Consider the following 22557-nt stretch of genomic DNA (forward strand, 5'->3'; position numbering starts at 1 on the left):
TGAATCCTGTATCCTGTCCAGATTCAAGCTGCAAATGGTTATACTAGGAACTATCAATAATTAATCCTAAATGTTGGCATTGTGGAAATAACCTTCCGGTCATTGGGTTGGTGCAAGCCTTGACTGATTCCTCACAGGAACAGGCATTGGCAAATCACACATTATTTCAAGATCCAGGGTTTATGTAACAATGAAGGCAGGAAGCCTCAATGTATTTGGGGTGGGTGAATCCAATGCAAAGGTGATTGAATCTGTCAATTTCAGTTTCTCACTTTCCTACCCTTAAATTCATATGCTGCATTTCCACATCACTTGGTGATTTATTTATTTATTTAAAAACAAGTCCTCATGAAAATGCTATTTTCACTAATTAGGCATTTTTGTGTGTACCTCACCCTGTTATATCATATATCTCCTCCACCCTCACTTCAGATTTTTACCACAGAACATTAGGGAAGGATGAATCTGTTGATTTTAGTTCCTCATTTTCCCAGTCTAAAGTTAAGACCTGCAGTTTGCATTTTTTAAAGTCCTTATGAATATTTGCCAACATTTTGGTGCACATTTCTCCTAATACACATACTTTTGTATGCAATTTTGACTAGTATGCACATTTTTGCAAGCAATTTCTCCCAATATATGTTGTGTTATTTTCATCCATGTGTGCATTTTTATGCATGCTTCCCCTAATATAAGCATTTCTGAACAAATTTATTTGGTTGGAGAACCACATGCAAAATCTGGAGAAATGTGAATTTTAGAGGATATTTGGAAGTATCTTAGAGAGCGGCTGCCAGCCAGTGTAGACAATACTGAACTATGTGGACCAACGGACTCACTTGGTGTAAGGCAGCTTCCTTTGTTCCTAGCATAGGCTTAAAAGCAAAAGCAAAAATAACAAACTACCTTGCAGCATCCAGCTTGTGAGAGTTTTGATTCCTGATTGTCTAGAATCACCACAGGCAGCCAGGGGAATGTCTATTGAAAAACGTGGCCTATCAGGCAGGAGGATAGAACAGAATGCTTGATGGTCGGTCCTTCAAAGCTGAGATTGCTGGTCTTCTGTTTGATAGGAAATCAAGTGGATCATGTAGGACACTAGCAAGGTGACAACCTTCTTTTGTACTTAGACATCTTGGGCAAATTCAAAAGTTCACGGTCCGTTTATGATAGTCACAGCCATACCCCAGGCACAGCCACACCCTCTTCTAAGATTATGCAATACAGTGGTACCTCGGGTTAAGAACTTAATTTGTTCTGGAGGTCCGTTCTTAACCTGAAACTCTTCTTAACCTGAGGTACTACTTTAGCTAATGGGGCCTCCTGCTGCCACCGCACAATTTCTGTTCTCATCCTGAAGCAAAGTTCTTAACCCGAGGTACTATTTCTGGGTTAGTGGAGTCTGTAACCTGAAGTGTCTGTAACCTGAAGCATCTGTAACCCAAAGTACCACTGTAATAATAATTAGTGGCTAATTGCAACAATCAATGCAGATCTCCCTGTGTTGCTTTTCAGCGAGAGCTATTATTTTCTGTGCACGTACATGGGCAAATGATTTGGAGTGCTCCAATATCTTCCTTTGTAGCGGCTCAAGCTGTGTTTTCCTTGAAGTTCCATTTTGCATAACAGAACTTGCACACTATTCTCTTGAAAACAGAAGCACCTTGTGTTTTCAGTGTTCCTAAATGCTCAGTTTTGTTTTTTGTTTTTATAAATATTTATTAAAGTTTTTAAATATAAATGCGCAAATAATAAACAATCTTACTTCTATCACAACAATTTCATCACTTCTTTGGACTCCCTCGCGTCTCCCGCTCCCATTTACATCGTTAAAAGTTTTTTTCCAAACAAATTATCAACTTGTTTACAATCTCATGTCCACTCATTCAAATATAATCTAGCACTTCTCCCAAAAAAATTTATATTTTCTTTAGGCTCACTTATCATCAAATTTAAATCTAATTTAGTGGTGGCCAATTTTTTATAATCTAGCATCCTTCTTAACATTCAACCAAATTACAATGTTTTTGTAGATACATCTTGAATTTCTCCCAGTCTTCCTCCATCTTCTCTTCTCCCAGATCACGGATTCTGCCAGTCATCTCGGCCAGACCTAAATGCTCAGTTTTGGAGCATATGGAAAAACAACTCCTTGGTGTTCTTCCCATGTAGCTTCTCCAGGGTGACCCTAGGAGCCAATCCTCAGTGGCCAACTCACCTCCTTTCACTCTGATTGGCTCCAATCAGCACAAATGGTAAGAAGACTTCTTCTCAGTGGCTACGAAGCTCCCCTTTCATGCTGATTGGATGGCCCTAGGATGCTGGAGAAAGGGACCCTGCTGCAGAAATAGTAATGGGTCTTTGACCCCACCCCCCGTGACTCCAGACCTCTGCACTTTTTGGGCACAGGGCCAAAGAACAGAGATGAATCATCACTCCAGGACGATGGCTTGTTAACTTTGGCAGGCTTTACACTGCAGTATAACCTTGTATGCCACGAGATTGCTTCATTGAAGTAGTATTTGTGTGCTACCAGGTCTGACCTACCTTGGTCAACATTTCTAGTCCTGCATACTACACAATGCACCTCCTTTTGATAGCAGAATGGAAGAGTAATACTTCCCCCTCTTTTTGTAACTGTAAGCAACTTGTCCCCCCCCCTGAAATGCCAAGAGGTGGAAACCATCTTAGTATCCCTGCACTGTACTTTGAGAAACATCACACCATGAGTCCTGGTTTGGAGCAGCTTTGCACTTGCAAAGTACTGTTGAACTGATTTGGTGGTGAAAGGCTTGGCGACTCCAGGCTCTTACTAAAAACTCCTTGTTAGCAATAGCACCATGGGCTACTGCTCTGTTTCCAGGCATAAATCAGTGCTGGTTTTGACCTACAAAACTTTATATGACTTTGGTCCAGACACTTTTGGTGAGGACATAAGAGAGGGATTTCTCGGTGGTTCCTCCCAGATGGTGGAACTCCCTTCCATGGAAGGCTAGGCTGGTCCCCTCTCTGCTTTCCTCTTGCCAGCAGACAGAGAGCTTTTTGTTCAGACAGGCCTCTGGCTGTTATGGCAGAGTCTTCTGAGGGTGGGTCACGATTAGTGATCCTGCAGCTGAGGTAGGACATAAAAGTCTTACCAGCAAGGTCCTGGAGCAACTGGCAGATGTACAGGGAAGGGCTGTAGCTCAGTGGTAGAACATTGACCTTGCATGTAGAAAGTTCCATCTTCAATCTTGGACATCTCCATGTAGGCATGGGAAGTGACTGCTGGCTGAAACCCCAGACCAAAAGTCTGACTCAGTTTAAGGCAGCTTCATATATTTGTATGTTCCTATTTTTATAGGCTAGGTATTTATTGAGTAGAGGCCCCACCCACTAAATGCTGTATCTGGTCAGTTGATGGGCTGATGCCTTCTGTGGCCATTGGCTTCTGCTAGGCCCTGGGGTTTCAAGCTGTGGGGATATCTCCTCAAGGCTCTCTTCATCATCCAAGGAATCTGTTCTGGGGAGATGTGGACTCTGGTACACACAGTTCTACATGGGATGGACCAGGGAGTGGAGCCATCTTCTCCTCAGAGAACCTCCAAGGGTTCCTGGACTAGGACCAATAGCAACTGAATCATGCAGACCATGCGTAGGAACACATTTTCAGAGCTAGCTTTGTATCAGAAAAACATATGTACGTATGAGATGGAGATTAGGGCTCTCTCAGACAGGGTGGCCATGTCTTACTTTACAGAAGACAGTCATACATGGCTCTCTGGTTCCAGCCTAGTTTAAAAAGAAATAATATAGGAAGGGAGAGCAGGAGTGGCCTTGAAGAAGCTGTCCATCAACACTTAGCACCTCGACAGCAGACCTGGAGAGTAGGTACACAGGTCACTTGAGCAGTCTTTCCCACTGCAGTGAGAAGTATTGTGTTTCTATTTATTGTAATTATTTCTGAATTTGCATCTTTACATACAGTATAAGTTAGCATATGCCAATTTCTTAAAATCTGCCTCCTCTTTTGGGTTATGCAGTTCCTCTTCTCTTGCTCCCCAACGGTATCGGAATTGTCCTTTCGTGCATGAAGGCATTTAGTGCATAACGGGACATATTCAGCTGTAACACTGGAAAAGTTGTCTCTTAAGCAATCCTGCTCAGTTCTGCCAGTTACCTCTTTTGACTTCTGCTGACCCTGGGGAGCTAAAATTTAAGCTGCTGTGTCAAAGGGACTGTGGCATTAGCTAACCAGCCCTAGCCACTAGAGAGGGTGAGGAGGACATGACAAATGGCCACAAATGCTTTTAGGAGCATTTATAACACAAAATAGCGTGGCAGATTTTGGCCACATCTACACCTTATATTTAAGGCTAATGACTTTCCCCAAAGAATCCTAGGAACTGTAATTTATTCTCCCACAGTTACAATTCCCAAACACCGTTAACAAACTATAGTTCCCAGTATTCTGTGGGGGATCCCCGTGCTTTAAATGTATTACGTGCATATGACCACACTGTGGTCCATGGACCACTGTCAGAGAAACAGTATAGAAATGAAAGAATTAAAGAAAATTGAAATGTGTGTGAGAGGGGGTTGAGCAAGCGAAGGTTGTGTTTGCAAGAGAACCGTGAGAGAAGGGTGGAACAACAGGAGCTATCGCTGTAAGTGTTAAGCACAAAGGGAAGGGAAGCTAAGAAAGTTGCTATGTCTTGAGATCAAACCAGTAGAAGCTAGTAGAAAGTAGTACTGCCATATATGGAGATAACGGCCGCTTTGCTAGCACATGTACAAATGCTTGTGCCTTTTTCATATTTGGTGTGCCATCCTCTCAACTACTTGCTGGTTGAGGTAGCCTTGCAAAGCTTAAATAAACACCCTTCGTGACTGACAATTGAAGTATGGATTTTATTGGCCATCTAGGCTGAACTCATAGGGTCTTGGGTATTGAACCCCAACATTTCCCCAACACCAACAGCGGTCTGTGTGCTTCTTTCAAGTGGTCCGGTGTGTCTGCATTAAATATTCACCTATATTTGGCCCATGGGGGGGGGGAGTTGGGCAACCCCTGTTAGCTCTTTTCATAACAAAGGAGGACCTTCAAACTTCTTTAGATCTAGGTATCACACAGGTGAGCAGCCATGACTTCGGGTTTTAGGCTTCTAGTTTATTAATGCATGCTTCATCATCAAGCATCATCATTTGCTCTTGTCTTGTCACATTTATCTGTTTTCTTTCACATGAATATTAAAAGCATAGCATGAACCACGAAACAGCTCACTACAGATTCTTGATCAATAACACCAAATAATAAATGCATCAGAAGTCCACTCAAGGCTTCTTTCTGAAAAAGTGTCACCTGGACTCTACATCCAGAATAGAGCCACTGCTATTAACATAAGCAGGTCTCTGACCTCAGACATATCAACATTATTCAGTTAAAACATACTTAAACCAAAGCACATGACTTCACCCAATGAATCCTGGAAGTATACCCCTCACAGAGCTACAATTCCCAGCACTCTAAACCAGTGTTTCCCAACCTTGGGCCTCCAGCTGTTTTGGACTACAACTCCCATCATACCTAGCTAGCAAGACCAGTGGTCAGGGATGATGGGAATTGTAGTTCAAAAACAGCTGGAGGCCCAAGGTTGGAAAACACTGCTCTAAACTATAGTTCCCAGGATTATTATTATTTTGGGGGGTGGAAACCATGCGCTTTAAATGAATGTTGTGGATGTGACCCTAGTATATAGTGCTGTAGAATGAGACCTCAACCATCAAACTCAACAGGTGACCTTGAGCCACACACCAAATCTGCCACTAGCCTACCTTTCAGGGTTGTTACTGTGAGAATAAAATTAGTGGATGGGAATAATGTATACTCTCCTTAGCTCCTTATAAAGTGGGATGATCATGATCATAATAATAATAATGATAATTCAGGTAATAATAATGCTGCTGCTGCAGACATTTGATTTCAGGTTTGTTTTTCATGAAAAACAAATTCAGCATCTTCTGTACTCTAGTTCAGACCATGTTTGTCCTGTAAAGAGATCCAGCTGTAGGCCTGTCACTCTTTCCAGGCACCCCCTCCCCTCCTTTCCCCCTTCTCTAAAGTACACTTTCTTTTCTCTCTGTCTGCCAGGGCTGAGTCATGCATGCATGCTCATCACTGGGCAACCGCAATATGATGTTATAATTTGTGAATGAGCCACTGTAGACCTAACATCACTCTTAGACCTGGCTGACATACCACCCAAGTCCCTAAACTTTCCAATAAAGCTTGATTGACAAGTCCCTTTTTAACATGGTGAACCCAGATTTTTAAAATTGCGATTTCATGATGGGCGGGGTATAAATAATAACCTTCTTCTTCTTCTTCTTCTTCTTCTTCTTCTTCTTCTTCCTCTTCTACTACTATCGGGGACGTCATATGCATTCCCACTATTTGCACCTACAAAAGTTGGGGCAGTCACACTATTTCATTTCCAATCAGTACACATCCTGTGACTTCCTGCTGAAATTCCTTGACTTTTCGTGCTACAAATGTTCTGGGTGTGTCCCACTTTTGTTCTGCTGCATGCAGCCTTTCCAGACATCAATAATGAGGTAGCATTGGGGAAGCATCACAGAACTAATGAGCAGAATAAAGCCACCACTAAAACATAATTATTGTGATAACACCCACAATAAAGCACCAGTCTGGAGGGGCCCTTAGCTTGCAGTCGACATTTTCCGAGTGGGATTTTCATGTACAGTACTGTTCCTATGGATGCTCTGATGCAAGTCCTCGTAGCTGTGTTCTGAAATATTTTCAAAAAGTGGGCTACCAAGGGATGTGGTGGTGGTTGGCACTTTCACAGGCTCAGATCACTACGACAAAATCAACTAGGAAGAGTCAGAAATTGTATGCTACAGAATACCAGCTACTGGATGTGTGTGTTTAGGTGGAAGCACAATGTGGGGAGAGCTATTGAAATCCTGCCCTGCTTTTGAGTTTCCCATGAGGCATCTGTCTGGAAAGATGCTTGACTAAAGGTGGACCCTCATGTCCATTCATTGCAGAAGTGTCCTTCAGAGGGACTCAGTAGAATGGGGAAGTCCACTGCACATGCCTCTTACTTGTGTAATTCCTGGGTGCCCACAAGAAAACTGGGCTTCATTTCCAGCCTCCTACCTTGACTGCAGGAGGCAGTGGAAGACAGGAGTGCCTGGTGTGCTCTGGTCCATGGGGTCACGAAGAGTCAGACATGACTAAATGACTAAACAACAACAACCTTGACTACCAAGTGCTGCCTCCAACCTCCAGCCATTTCATTGCAACTGTCCCTTGGCACCAGCTGTTCTATGTTTATGAAGGAGGCAGTACAAACTGTGCATGCCCACTAGTTAGGATAGATAAAAAAACAGGAGGATGGATCCAGATTAAGGTTGACACCCCAAACAAATTTACTGGGTGAACAAATTTACTGGGTGAACATATGAGGAATTTTGCTGGCTGAATTCAAGTTTTATTTATTTCAATGCAAGTTACGGTAAGTCACGACTTCCCCAATTCATTGATTTCCATGGGACCCACATTCAATTAGCTTAGCCTGGATCTAACCCAATGACACTGTCCATCACAGATTGCCTTTACCATGTAAAAACAGATGAGTCTCCACTGGTTTTTGATTCTTCATAGGTATTTATTTCCTTCCCATGTATCTATCTAAGTGTGCATGCATGCTGTGTTAGGAAATACTGTCAGGATATTAATCAACACAAGAGTAGGGGCTGGGGAATTATTTCTTTCTAGTGTTCAATTTCTAAAAGGAGAGGAGTTGCGGCTTCAGGCAGTCGTAACACAAGAAGAGCCCTGCTGAATCAGACTGCTAAAGGCCCTTCTAGTTGAGCATCCTTTTCTTACAGTGGTGAATCAGATGCCTATGAAAAGCTCAAAAGTGAGTGCAACAGAGCTCTCACCCTTTGTGATCCCCAGCAGCTGCTATTCTGACAGTGGCCTCTGTCAGTGCCTCTGACAGTGGAGGTAGAACATGGCCAGCATAGCTGGTAGTCTGTCCTGGAAGCACCAATCCAGATATACTGGTGGCAGTTATTTGGCAGTGAGAGAAATGCTCTACAAATGGGGAAGGAAAATAAATCTCTTCTATCTGATTATTTTATGTGAGCTCTGGAGTTGAAACAAGGAGCTGGGCTAAGGCCTAGCTCAGATCAAGGCCTGCTCATCTCTTAGCTCCTTGGGCTCTTCTCCATGCTTGTACACACTGACGGTAACCCTGCCAGTTTCAGAGCCCCACTTGTTCTTGACAAAGATGCTGAACTTCCCAGAGTCCTCGCTGCTGACATTCTCAATGGTGATGGTGATAACGGTCCCTTTCACTTCCATCTTGTACCGATCTTTGAATGTAATGACCTGCTCGTTTTTGTACCAAGTGATCTCCGGATAAGGATCTCCAGATATGATGCATGTCAAGCAGAGAGTCTGTTTAACAAACAAACAAACAAACAAACAAACATAGCATTAGTGATAAGAATTCAGGTTTTACAAAAGAAAAGCAATACAGATAAGAAAGGTCTCTGAGTGGGAGAGTATATTAAACTTATGCCCTTATAAAATGGATGCAGCACCAATTCAGTTGTTATGTGTAAGCCTTAGTGAGTGTTAGGTTCACATACTCCACCTCTGTTGCATGCAGAGGAGGTTATTTTAAGCTTCCAGACTCAGCTGGTAACAAACCATAGTTTACCATTTTCTCTGAATATGGGAAACTGTGGTTTGCTACTAATCACAATCAGGCGCTTTAGATGTCCTCCCTTTGTGTGTCTTTTCCCTGCCTCATACATACACAGAGAAATGTAAATATGAGAAAAATATTTAGACCATGGTTCTGTTAATGAATTAGGGTGCGGAAAGGGGGTATTATTGTATCCATGGTATTATAAATTGTAAGGGCTCTCAAGCAGTTTAGGGCATCCAGTGGAAGAAGTTGTTCCCCTACTATTAGGGCTAGAGTTAACCTGTCCATTAGAATTACCTTGTTCTCCATTATGGTGGCAACATCTGGAAGGCCCCGAACAACTTTTGCTCGGCCTAGCAAAAGATCAAACATCATAATTATTTATTCAGCTATCACCTCACCTTTTCCCACCAAAAGAGGAATGTCTACTAAGCTTATATATTAATAATGTTATGACTGCTGCTTGACTTGGTTAGGCTACTGACTGTTAGACCAGGACATCAGCTGATGCTTCACAGCTGAGAGCTAAGGCCAGAAGATGATCTTGTGATAGCTGGGAATCTCTCTCGGTAGCTTTCAGAATGCATTGTACATCAAAGCTCGGAGAAGGTGATACTCCTCCAGCTGTAAAGAGGAGGCAGATAGACAGCAAAAAAGCAGCTTGCAATTTGAACTTAAGAGAGTTTTCCACCTGGAGTTAATTGAAATGGGAGGAGCAGCCTTGATGGAGTTGTTGCTGCTGCAGAAGATTATCCCTTTGGACCTGCTGAAAGAGTGTCTGCTTGCTTCTTATATGCCCAACTTGTATATTGATGAGGATAGCTCATATTAGAAAGACAACTCTAAGTCTCCAATACTTTTGGATCCATAGGAAACTCAACCCACTGGTACTGCCCCCTAGACCTCCCCTCCATGACCAAGGGAAATGGAAGTGTGTCACAGTACAATATATAACACAAAACAATGCATTTTGGTTCAGTCAACAAAGATTGCACTTTTGTATACTCACGCTCTTCCACAACAGCTGCTTCCCTAAAATGAAAAATGATATTGTGAAATCAGCATAGGCTTTTTCTTATTAAATGAGTATCTAATACTCATAAAGAGATTTCCTTCCTGAATCTCTGTTTTCCCCTATTCTTAAGGAGCCAACCCATTTAAGCACCATAATAACCCCGTGATAAAGGTTGGAAGGAGGGGCAGATGAATGTGCCAATTCCAGTTTCTCTCAGTTTCTCATTTTTTCCCAGTGTTAAGCTCGGTTCTCCACATTTCCACACCAATTTGCAATTTTTAAAAGTCCAAATGTATACAATTCCAAATGCAATGTTGCCTAATATGTACATTTTTGCAAAGCAAATTTTCCTTAATGTAATGCATTTTTGCATATACCCCCCACTATATTCCTATTCAATGCACATTTTATTGCAATATGTGCATTTCTGTACCCCTTACTTGGCTGGAGAACTGCACTGAAAATTCAGAAAAGTGCAAATTCTGAAAATGGCTATGTTTTGGTTCTCATATTGGTTTCAGAAAGTGTGAGTTAGGTAGATTGACCTTTAAATGTGACCTGAGTTGAATTTCTCTCCCTCCCAGCCAGAAGAGAGAGTGTGTGTGACATCCAAGGCCCACCCAGTTGGCTTCATGGCTTCATCAGGTATTTGAACCCAGGTCATATTCAATGCTCTAGCCACTACCCCCTGTACTGGCTTATTACATAAGATTAGAGAGTTCCACCATAAATATCCAAAGCCCTCCCATCCTTAATTAAAATTAAAACACTAACAAAGGCACCATCACCCCAACTGTAGGGCAAATAAAACCCCCTCACATCCCTCAAGTAACTGGCATTTCAATCTTGCATGTCTTCCCACCCTACTTTCTGGTGGTTTTTTTGGTGTGTTTTTTAAACAAAGCTTGCCATCAGTGCTTTTTGGACAAGATCTAGTTTGGCAGCTGTTAGAAGAACAAATCACACCACCCTTTGTTTAAGGGTAGGTCCAGTGCAGAGTACTTTGCTCCAAAGGGCAGGTGCCTCTTAAAAAAAAAATGTGGCTGCAAAGGATCACTGCAAAGGGTGAGCAGGCTGGTGTAGATGCCATACTAACTGCTTCCTATCTCAGGATGCACATTTTGTCATGAAGTACACAGGGCATCAGCTTCACACCCAGATGATTGGAGCATGCTCAGAAAGGAAGCAAAACCTTCCTCTGCATTGAGTCTTGGTTAAGTGACAAGTAGAGATTTTCTACGGAAAAGGAAAGTTTAGAGCAAAAACTTACTTGAGCCTTTGATGTTCAGCCAGCGCATCATCGAAAGCTGCAAAAAGAGAGAGATTTTGACTGAATGAACCATGTTTTTCTTTACTGTTGAAATATGAAAACAATACCAGGTTCTTGTCCTCTATTTGTCTCCTATGCACAGAATTCATCTCCAAGGAAGTGCCCATACTCTCCCCATATATATATATATATATATATATATATATATATATATATATATAGCTTTAAGGCAAATATACAAGCAGCCAATGAAAAGGAAAGATTGTCAGCAGTACAATGTTTTTTATTATCCCACCTATTCCCATAAATCTGGACAGAAAATGCTCAGTGGCCTCTCTAACACAGGGAATTAGTCTCCATTAGTGAAAACAGAGCCTTGTTCATTGGGAGAGGAGAAGGGAAGGTACTTGTAGAAACTGGAGGTAAAAAATGTAGAGCTGAAATGACAGAGACGGGGAATTCTAAATTTCCTGCAACATCTCAGGTAGGAATGGTAAGTAGGAACCAAAGTGTTATTGGAATAAGTACACGGAGGGAACCAGTTCTGTGGAACACCAACAAGTAACTGAAACATACAGCATAAGCCTATGAATGCCATTTAGTTCAGTGGGACTTACTCCCAGTGCATATAGGATTGCAGGTGCAGGGTAGCAGTAGCCATTTTGAATCTAGTTGTTGTAAGAGATGTAGTGTATTAAGTAAACTTTGTTCCATAGCTCAGTGACATCACATTGCTCCTTTGCAATCTCCCTCAAAATCAAATATCAGTACAAAAATCTATAAATATCTGAAATTCAAAAAGTCAAATCTGACATCTGAAATGTTGTTGAATCTGTGGGAAATTTCCTTCCAACTCTAATCCTGCAGGAAGGAGTGTTAAACCAGGATCTCCTCTGAGATGGAGCTAAGTGAGCTAAGGCTGGAACTTAGCAAAGTCACAGAATGTTAATTTTCTAGGCCAGGGAGACTCATCTTTGCGGGGTGAGGAAGCAGGACTTTAGTCAGCAGGTCTTCCTTAGCTTCCAATGGCTGGAAGTACAACGGCAGGGATCATTCAGTTTGCAATGTAAGGGTTAATTTTGCCAGTGTTAGAGAGAGGGAAACCAAAGGCCAGGCAGAGTGTTGGGTGTTGAGATGGAGGCAAAGATGACCTTTTGGGTACCTTCCGACTCTACAATTCTATGATTTTTTTTAAAAAAGCTGTTGGCTTGCTGCTTACCTTTGCCAGACAGGTCAGTTGACAGCTTGCGTGATTTTTCTCCATCAAACAACTCCAAAGTATATTTGCCTTTGTCCGACTCCTTGGGATCCAGAATGTGGAGCCAAACCTGCTCCATGGTTGTTCCTGTTTTCAGTCGGTCTCCTCCTTCCACGCGCTTGTCGCTGAATAAACAGGATGACATGGGATTACCATGATTAAAAAACAAACAAACATTTAACTATGTCAGAGCAGCGGTGCTGGGTCCTGACGTCTTAGTGCTGGTGCCAGCTAGCCTCTTCTCTGGGGAATGTGATTGATGGATTACTGCCACAGAGAGTTAAGAAGCTAGGGGTTAAGTTATGGAAAATATCTAAAATTGGGGTGTGTGGCCTTTTGCTACACTCAGAGGTTCCAATGTTCCTCTGTTCCTCCCTCCCTCCCTGATTTAAAAATAGGGGGCTGACCTTTGTTTCACTCCTCCTGAAGCAGACTAGTCCATTCCCTCAGTTTCATAGACAAAGAATTACAATTGCTGAACCAAACCCCATGCCTTGAGTCAAGGCAGAAGAGAGCAGCAATTCCCCCTCTCATTTTACCAGAAGATTTGTCCCCCATTTTCAGGTATGGAGGCAGTGACTTCTGACAAGCGGTGTAAAGGTTTCCTCCCTCTATCTTTAAAATAAAGCTCAATTGCTGAGAAGAGGTTAGACAAGTGGTGGCATGCAGGCAAAGGCTCATGCGTATACAGTGGTACCTCGGGTTAAGTATTCTGGAGGTCTGTTCTTAACCTGAAACTGTTCTTAACCTGAAGCACCACTTTAGCTAATGGGACCTCCTGCTGCTGCTGTGCCGCCAGAGCATGATTTCTGTTCTCATCCTGAAGCCAAGTTCTTAACCCGAGGTACTATTTCTGGGTTAGCAGAGTCTGTAACCTGAAGCATATGTAACCTGAGGCACCACTGTATTGGCTTAAGAAACCAAGATACGATTGCGCAAACCATGTGGACGTGTCATTTTTGAACATTTCCCCACCCCATGAGTACACATACCTCTTATGCTAATAATTTCCAAAAATGCTAGATTTGAATGTGAAATATTAGTTTTGAATGTAATTTCATTTTGAGAATCTTTTGCAATCCCCTGAACAACGCTTGGAGCTTTAAAGTGGGGGCATAAGCATTCTTTTTTTAAAAAAATTAATCTTTATTAGTTTATAAGCAATACACACAGAAAAAAGAAAAAAGAAAGTACAACACCAAAACACACAAATATTACAAACAGTCAACTTTCTCCACCAACTTCCGACCTCCTCAGCGTGGGTTCTTTGTTTCCTTATTTACATCTATTTTTCAATAAACTTAACCTGTATTAAATGTTGTTTGTGCTCTTTTTACCTTATGCTATCATGAGAGTTAGTCAAAGCATACTAAAGCTTTGATGTATATGTATAATCTGTAATTATAATCTGTAAATGTCCCATTCATTGTTAAACTTTTGGGTCAACTGATCCCTGATCTTCTCAATCATATTCTCTAATTCCATATACTCAAATAATTTAACCTGCCACTCTGCTTTTGTTGGTATAAGCCAAAGGTCAGCAAACTTTTTCAGCAGGGGGCCGGTTCACTGTCCCTCAGACCTTGTGGGGTGCCGGACTATATATATATATATATTATTGGGGGGATGAACGAATTTCTATGCCCCACAAATAACCCAGAGATGCATTTAAATAAAAGCACACATTCTACTCATGTAAAAACACGCTGATTCCCGGACCGTCCATGGGCCGGATTTAGAAGGTGATTGGGCCGGCCCCGGTCCCCGGGCCTTAGTTTGCCTACCCATGCTAAATCAATTAAGTACTAATAAATAAACACATACTTGTGGTCCCAGGTTGCTTTCATGGCATCTGTGTAGTATTTCACCTCGCTGTAGATCTTGATGCCTTCTACAGTAGGCTGGACTTTCAAAGGTGATGCAGAAAGAACTAAACAGAGAATTATGGGGAGGGAGGGGTTGTGGGGATGGAAATACAGTTGAGAAAGATGATCAAGCCTCCTATTTTTTGCTTTTCTTTTAACCCACATTTATTTATTTTCTTTCTGCCTTTCTTCCATGATGATAACAAAGGATAACAATGTATACATGTCGTTCTCAGAGGGCACTGACCAAACCCAGACCTGCTTAGCTTCAGCAAGGCGGCAGTCTTGTATCTATTTACATCTTTAATGTAATGTTATTGATACCACAAGGATGTGGGTTTAGAAGTAAATAACTTACCGCTGATCCTGGCAAGTTCCTTGAGGATGTCATCAAACGCTGTAAAACACATTTTTAAAAATCCTTTTAAGTAGATAAAAACAAACAAGCAGCAACACATAGCAAACATATCAGAATGGCAATATTTTCAAACTATGTTCTGGAAAACCATGGGATTACTTGGAAAAGAATTAGGGGTTATTCAGTTAGAATTTCACTGAGATCTCGCCCTTCCTCCAAGGAGCTCAGAAGAATGTGCATCAATCTTCTTCAGCCTGGTACCCTCCTGATGTTTGGGTCTACAGTTGCCATCATCCCCAGCCAGCACAGCTGTTGGCAAAGTGCTGGCCACACAAGTCTTTCTTCCTCTTATCCATGCAACAAATCCTGCTTAGGTAGATTAGGCCAAGAGAAAATGAGAGGTCAAAGTCACCCAGGGAGATTTATGCTGAGTGGGAATTTGAACCCTACCTAGTACCTTCCAGATGTTCAGGGCTATTACCTCCCAACACAAATAATAATTAATTATAATTTCCAGGGCATTTGAATGAAACAACCCATATTTGTACTTCTTGTGTGTATGTATAATTTTCATTTTCATTCGGTTCTGCTGTTTTTGGTTTTTGTTCTTGTTATTGTTATTGCATACTCTTGTTTAAATAAATGAAAATATTTTTTTTAAACAAACACCAGAGTGTTTTGCTTGATACACTCTGGCAGGTTATAAATATTTTCTAATGAACAGACAACAATATATCTCCTGCCCAAGGAATGAAGAGAAACATACCTTCCTTAGAGAGATCAAGCTGAGTTGTATCTTCCCCTCGGTCATCAGAAACCACAGCTTTGTATATTCCCTTATCTGCTTTGCTAATCTAGCAAAATACAGACATACAGACATATATTTACCTTATCTATCAAGAAATGAAAAAAGCATTGAGCATCATTGATGTGTAGGGTGATCAGATGCAACAAAGGTCCACATTCCTGTGCACCATGATTACCTGGGCAGTCTTTCATTCCCCCCTCCCCATTTTAGCATGCAGTGTCTATAAATCCATTTTAATTCCACCCTATACAAGACTGACCCAGTTGGCTATTGCACACACTTTACCTTCTTAATCCGCAGGACTCCAGCTCCTGTCTTTGGGTCATACTGACCATCTGAACGAGGTTTGTTATCAAAGAACCATTTGAAGGTGCTCTCCTTCTTCATGTTTGCTGCCTGTTGAAAGGAAATGGGTAGGAGGGTGGAGGCTTACTTGAAACCTGGTTAGGGGAAGCAATGTAGAAGCTCCTCCTCTCTGCTGCTACAGCATCCCCTGGGGTCCCATTTCTGGCACAATTAATGTCACAAATAGTTTAGCTTTCAGCAGTGGTAGTGTGGAGGGGGAGTGCAAGGGAGCACAGCTCCAGGATATTTTACAGGGCCTGAGCAATGACAATACCTGCTGGGAGTATAAGGGAATTGATGAATTCTACTTGCTCCGGCAAGTGAAATGAGTGATAAAGAGACTTTCAAGTACAATCTATTGTCTGGAACAAAGCATAGACGAAGTCAGAGAAAGAGGGAAATATTTAAATAGAGGCTAGGTACTGCTTTGCTTTTATTGGATGGGATGACTGCTTCATGCTAGTGGTTTAAACAGTAATTTATTGCAGCTTCCTTGCAAGATTGGTTGCATTTCTGTAGTTGCATTTCAGTTGGCTGACAGTCTTTTGTTAAAGCTCAGCGTCTTATACAATATGACGCTATGCAGTCAGAAGCAAGTACCAATGAATTCAATGAAATTGACTTCCTGTAAATTTACTCCCAGCAGGATTACAATCCTGCTGGTATTAATAAATTGAGTATCGTGGTATGTACTGCTGCTCTTTGATGAGTGTATAATACAGAGTGGATCAATAACAACTGCTTGCATTGTTGGACTCTCCTTGAGTTCACGGTTACAAAGACTAATGATCTCTTGCACTTAAAAAAAATCTTCCACTATACCACTGGTCCACCGGCCTCTGGTAAAATGGGAACAAGGCTGAGATTGTGGGGATAGTTTTATTTTGTTAACTGAGACTAGGAGACAGAACATTTCGCATCTTTGTTATACCAAAACAATAGGCTTCACTCCCAACCCCACTTACCTGGGAGTAAGCCCCATTGAATTCAACAGGACTAGGCATAGATAGGATTGCACTCTTAACTGCCTATTAATTGTGGATATTGTCTCTCCTCTTTTCTTTTCAACAACAACAACAAGAACAACAACAACAACAACAACAATAATAATTCCAGTGTCTGGGATTGTGCTATTTACCTTGCAGGTCAACAGGACTTCACAGTCTTCAGTGACCTTCCACTGTAGCTGTTCAATAAAATGTGGACCTATTAAATGGAAAGAAACAATCTTGGTCGTCTGCTGTGCTCAAAGTCACTGTAGATTTGAAGAAGGGGTTGGTTTCTAGGCATAGTTAAGCATAATTTTCTTTTTAAAACAGTCAAGGGAATCTTGACTAGGCAGAACTAGGTAGGTGATGAGATGGGTGGAATTTTGAGCACTATCACTTTGGGGACAGGATTGATTTCTTCTTCTTTTGCTTGTTGAAATTAGGCATTTTCCTATTTTAAACAATTTTAAATGGAAATGTCAGAAATCAAAGACCCTGGTTTTGAAAAATCCTTAGATGAGAACGAATCAGGCATCCAAGTGGGGAGGTGCACCCACTGGCCCCACAGTGGCTCAATGTCCCTACAGCAGAAGCCATTGGGGATTAATTGTTCCCTTTCACCATCTACACCACCGCACAAGTCTGTGTCCAGCTTTGGGACTGTCTCTAAAGTACAACACACTGTACAAAACTCTTGCTAACTTTTCAACTCCTCTACCTGTAACCTTGACCTACTTTGCCCCATGTCAACAAATGCCATTTGGTATCACAGCTTTGCTACCCCACTTCCCCATCCCAGGTGCATTTTATGGGTGACCCCTTTTGCCACAAACGCGGCTTCTCAAGCCAGGCATATAGCCACTGACTGCAAGGATATCTTACCATGCTTTCTCTTCCATTCTCTCTTCTTGGCATCAGCCTCTGCTTTAAGTTTATCAAAATCTGGAAGAATAAATACACCATCAAATCAGTGTGTGATGGCAAGCAAAGATATCTTGATTCATGAAGGATAGTGTTGGATGTTTAACACCGTGCTAAGATGAGTAACTTCACCAGATGTGTTGATCTACTAGGTTTTCCAGTAGATCTATTAGGTTTTCAAGATCCAAGGGCACGAATACGGAGCGAAGGTGGGAGACTGACTGCGAGGCAAGAGAAAGTAATGATACTTGCCCGTGGATGGTAGGGATGGAAGAATATTTCCATTTCAGTTTGTCTCAATTTCTAATTTTTCCAATCTTAAGTGTGATTCACCACATTACCATAATTTTGTGATTGGTTGTTTTTTTTAAAAAAACCAAACTATTTAAGAGCTGTTCCCTAAACACTGCATCAAGTTCAGACACTTCCTGAACATTTAAAAAACGTGGTGTCCTCCAACTGTTTTGAACCACAGTTCAAGAGACATTTGCAGCTGCCTCCTTTTGCTTCCTGACCCTCCACTTACCGTCCCCAACCAGAGCCAAAGTAAACTGGTTTTCAGCTTTGCCGTCTTTCAGCTTGGCAGTGTATGTCCCCTTGTCGTCCTCGGAGAAGTCTTGGATGATCAGTTCCACAAGGCCTTTTGCTTTGTCAAAATTGATCTTATGTGTCTAAATGTAAACAACGGCAACAGCAACACAAGCAAAAATAAGTTGTTAGCAAAGGAGAACATGGCTAGTGAGGAACTGAACAATGCATTTTAAAATCCCACTAAAATCACAGCAAAAGACAACCATGAGAATAAGAAGGAACCATTTATTTATATTGGCTCACTACTCCAAAGACATCAGAATTGAGAAATGGGGTTTGTAGCATCCAGAAAGGAAGAAGGGAGCAAGCAGGAAGGGATTCTTAGGGGCAGAATTGCCCCAAGACATTTTGCGGCCTGAGAAGTACAAGATGGAGCGCTCTCTCCATTTTTCATTTTTCATACAGAAAAGAGGACTGTCAGCATCTTCCACTGGAACAACCTCTTCCATTGCATCTGAGGGAAACTCATCAGCCGATGAGTGTGTGTGTGTGTGGGGGGGGTATTTCTGCTGAAATGTCTGCAGACACTAATTCCCCACAAGGAGATGCCTTACATGGCAAAACTGAGCAGGATTTAACAGCCCCATCAGCTAATAAACTGGGGTGTGTGTGTGTTAAATTATGCTTTATTAGATGCTTGCCCCAGTTTCTTGGTGCACAGCCAGTGCTGACCTGAACCTCACTCCTCTGCCCATCAGCTGACATCACCAAGTGACATCAGTTGAGCGACAGGTTTGGGGGAAATGGCATCATGGGCCAAACTGGCTCCCAGATTGGGCCGCAGAGCAGCGGTTCCTCACCCTTGTCGTAAAGGAAATGATGGGAAACTCACTGGAGTGCTTGAAAGCTCCTTTCCGTTGAAAATCAAGTGCAGCTCTGCCTCTGGGGAGAGTTTCTCAACCTCCAGCCACAGCCGCACCTCCCCTTTCTCCAGAACATCAATGTTCCATCCGGATATCAGGTCAATTACTGAAAGGAACAGAAGAAGATGTGACAGATTATTGGACTCCGAGAATGAAGAGTGAAGCTCAACTTGAACTAGCAACATTTGATGGATTAAGGCTCATTGCTGAACTCCTTGGGTGGCTTGCAAAATCTAAAAAACAACAACCAACCTCATAATTATTTGGTCTGATTTTCCTTTAACACTATGCCAATCCATGGCAAAACCAATGTCCAAGGGTGTGAATACTCATAGTAAAACACTTTTGACTTAGCATTATGTTCATCTCCTCCAGACAAACCATGAGCAGTAAGTGAAGAACAAACCTTGGTTACAGCTTGTGGTTTGGAGCGAAACCGATTCTGGGTTTGGCCACAATGCTAAACTAAACCATGGCTTGGTTCCAGATAGGGCAGCAGGGGAGGAAAGTGGCCAAAAGTAGATGCCTGTATGCATTCACCCTTAGCCCTGGTTTGGCTTGGCTTTCTGTGCAAACTGGGCCTACACAAAACACCAAAACCAAGCTTGCCTGGTTGCTGAAGGCTGATATAAAACGTACAAACAGAAAATTTACAAAAATATACACAAAAACCACTAGGAGTTATTTATTATTATCTATTTTAAATTTTAATTACAGTGGTACCTCGGGTTACAAACTTAATTCGTTCCGGAGGTCTGTTCTTAACCTGAAACTGTTCTTAACCTGAGGTACCACTTTAGCTAATGGGGCCTCCCGCTGCTGCTGCACAATTTCTGTTCGCATCCTGAAGTAAAGTTCTTAACCCGAGGTACAACTTCTGTAATAGTCTGTAACCCGAAGTGTTTATAACCCAAGGTATTTGTAACCCAAGGTACCGCTGTATTTTTACCATTGTGTTTGTTAATCCGCTTGGCCACTGTTTGTAGCTGCAAAGTCACATATCATTTTTTAAAACAACTTACAGGGGTTGCGGATCTCCTGGCTGATCTTCCGCAGCTTGTCCAGTTCTGAAAAAAAATTGCAATGAACAGAACTAGGCCTTAGACTTAAGAGAAGGAGCCATGCACATCCCAACCCTTTTCCCATTGGGTGCTGGTGCTTTGGTTCAGTTGCCAAATTTCTACTGCGCTGAATAAATGAGTGGTAGAACTTCTGAGACAGCCTTGGGAAGGAGCCGATTCAGTAACTAATAGAAAACACTCAAGGGTGGCACACAGCAATGGGTGGTCTGAGAGATGGCCCTGGCCAGGCCAGGCATGAGTCCCCAAGGGATAGGCAGGCCAGGAGAGCCTCATTCAGCTCATGGGCTAGAGGTTCTGTACACCTAGTCTGGGGTGCTTGAGTGCAATGCCCCCACAATGACATTGGTTCCCTCTGATTGCATTGCCTTAGACTGGGTAACCTGGAACCCACCAAGTCACGTAAAGTTTGCCTGCCACATACAGTGTCCTGTTGGGTGTCAGGAGGTAAAGTGCCGGGCCCCTTATGTGGGCTGCCTTTCATGGCTGCTTAGCTTAGTTTGGGTAGGTGGATCACAAGTTGTGCAAGGTTCCTCTTAGAGCAGCCTCTCTCAACCTGTGGGTCCCCAGATGTTGTCGAACTACAACTCCCATCACCCCTAGCTAGCAAGGCCAGAGCTTAGGGATGATGGGAGTTGTAGTCCAACAACATCTGGGGACCCACAGGTTGAGAACTGTTTTAGAGGATGATGTGAATGAAACCAAAGTAACCATGCGGTGGAGACTTGATTGGATTTTGCTTGAGGAGACATCTTTGTGGAGGTAGAGGATGTAAGAAGGCAGCAATTTCTATTCTGACCTATATTCCTCTCAATCAGCGCTGTTTCTCTTTTGCTGCAGCTCAGTTTCTGTCAGATACTACAGTATTTGTCTCACTGTCCAGTATATAACATATGTTACATAACTAGTTAAGTTACTTATATACTTTACCTTCATTTCAGTGTTTAAAGACCCCTCATGCCATACTACTTGAGGACTTAAAAAGAACAATGTTGTGAATGAATACTGGTAGTATTCACTTGACTGATTCCATTCGTGACCATAGAAAAGCACACACTATTTCTGCTCCCTTTTCCATTTTTGTCAGAATTCTCCAACATTACAAGGTGCAGGAAGAAAACATTCACCAATCTACACTGAGACCTCTTGTCCTTGTGAAAAAGGAGAGTCTTGCAGAATAGAACCTGCCCACCTCAACCTCTTTCAGGCACATTTGAGGATGGAGCACAGAGGACGCACAATTTCAAACCTAGCAACTTGGGAGGAATTTATATCTGAGCCTCCAATCATGCAGAATTAGTTAGATTCTTTTTTTTTAACCCTGTAAGGATGGATTATTTACCTTCCTGGGTTAAAAGATGACTGGCAGAGATGTCTTCATCAGTGTCTGTTACTTCTACTGAGTATGTCCCGAGGTCTCTTTCAGTGGCATATTTCAAAATGAGTTTAGATCTTAAAAGAAAAGAAAATGCAAACACACAAATTAAGACATATCTATGCAGCTGTAGTTGTTCTCAGGGTCCTGTACTTTGGGTGGCTTTTAATGGCACAAAAGCACACCTAATGAAAAACTGGCAACACTGCAAGCTTACTTATCATCTTTGTTTACAACCTCAACCCTGTCAGGATTTGGTGGCCCTTCGTAATCCTTAGACCAGATAAACTCTGAGGTGTCAACAATTTCTGGAGCCTCAAAGGCCATATAGATGAATCCTTCTTCATCCACTCCAACTTCAATTTCTTTTGTGCCTGCAAATTAAAAGAAATAATTTAATTTTTCAACACAGTGAAACAACTTTTATCACCTTTTCTCCTTGCCCAATGCCATTACATAAGAGGAGTCTGATGGATCTGGTAAATGACCCATCTAGTTCAACATCCTGTTCTCACACTGGCCAACCAGATGCCTAAGGGAAGCCAGCAAGATGGACAGGAGCGATGCCCAACTGCGATTCCTAACAACTGGTATTCAGAAGCATGCTGCCTTTGACTCTGGAGGAACAGCACCGTCATCATGACTGGTAGCCACTGGTAAACTTGTCTTCCATGAATTTGTCCAATCCTCTTTTAAAGCCATCCAAGTTGCTGGCCATCACTGCCTCCTTTGGGAGCAAGTCCCAATAGTTTGACTATCTGTCCTGCATATACCAACATTTAGCTTCATTGGATGTCCATGAGTTCTAGAGCTGTGTGGGAGAAAAACCTTTATCTATCTACTTTCTCCATAAACGTCTATCATGTCACGCCTTACTCAGCTGTTTTCTAAACAAAAAGGTCCCAAAAACTGCAGCCTTGCCTCATAAGGGAATCGTTCCATCCCTTTGATCATTTGGTTGCGCTTCCTTTTTCCAACTCTACAATATCCTTTTTGAGGCGAGGTGACCAGAATGGTACACAGTATACCAAAGGCCGTCACACTATACATTTGTATAATGGCTTTAAGATTTCCGATGAAAGGTCTACCTTCCC

The 22557-nt window shown here is 42.2% G+C and overlaps 1 protein-coding gene across 2 annotated transcripts in view; it reads right to left on the reverse strand.

Moving 5' to 3' along the window:
• Window positions 1-5677: 5677 nt before the first annotated feature.
• MYOM3 (myomesin 3) overlaps window positions 5678-22557 on the reverse strand; it is a gene marked incomplete at its 5' end in the record, with an annotated part of 47345 nt that continues 30465 nt past the window's right edge. For both annotated transcript variants that reach the window (XM_081868663.1, XM_081868662.1), the window contains 17 exons: window positions 5678-7162; window positions 7263-8470; window positions 9024-9079; window positions 9736-9758; window positions 11012-11048; window positions 12231-12394; window positions 14094-14199; window positions 14493-14531; window positions 15259-15346; window positions 15586-15696; window positions 16784-16851; window positions 17517-17576; window positions 18082-18226; window positions 18979-19115; window positions 20032-20076; window positions 21431-21540; window positions 21681-21837. In XM_081868663.1, coding sequence (XP_081724789.1) covers window positions 8195-8470; window positions 9024-9079; window positions 9736-9758; window positions 11012-11048; window positions 12231-12394; window positions 14094-14199; window positions 14493-14531; window positions 15259-15346; window positions 15586-15696; window positions 16784-16851; window positions 17517-17576; window positions 18082-18226; window positions 18979-19115; window positions 20032-20076; window positions 21431-21540; window positions 21681-21837 — 1622 coding nt within the window. In that variant the 3' untranslated portion in view covers window positions 5678-7162; window positions 7263-8194. The remainder of the gene's footprint in view (window positions 7163-7262; window positions 8471-9023; window positions 9080-9735; window positions 9759-11011; window positions 11049-12230; window positions 12395-14093; window positions 14200-14492; window positions 14532-15258; window positions 15347-15585; window positions 15697-16783; window positions 16852-17516; window positions 17577-18081; window positions 18227-18978; window positions 19116-20031; window positions 20077-21430; window positions 21541-21680; window positions 21838-22557) is intronic.

Source organism: Podarcis erhardii (assembly GCF_964252035.2).
Source record: "Podarcis erhardii genome assembly, chromosome: 7".
NCBI lineage: Eukaryota > Metazoa > Chordata > Lepidosauria > Squamata > Lacertidae > Podarcis > Podarcis erhardii.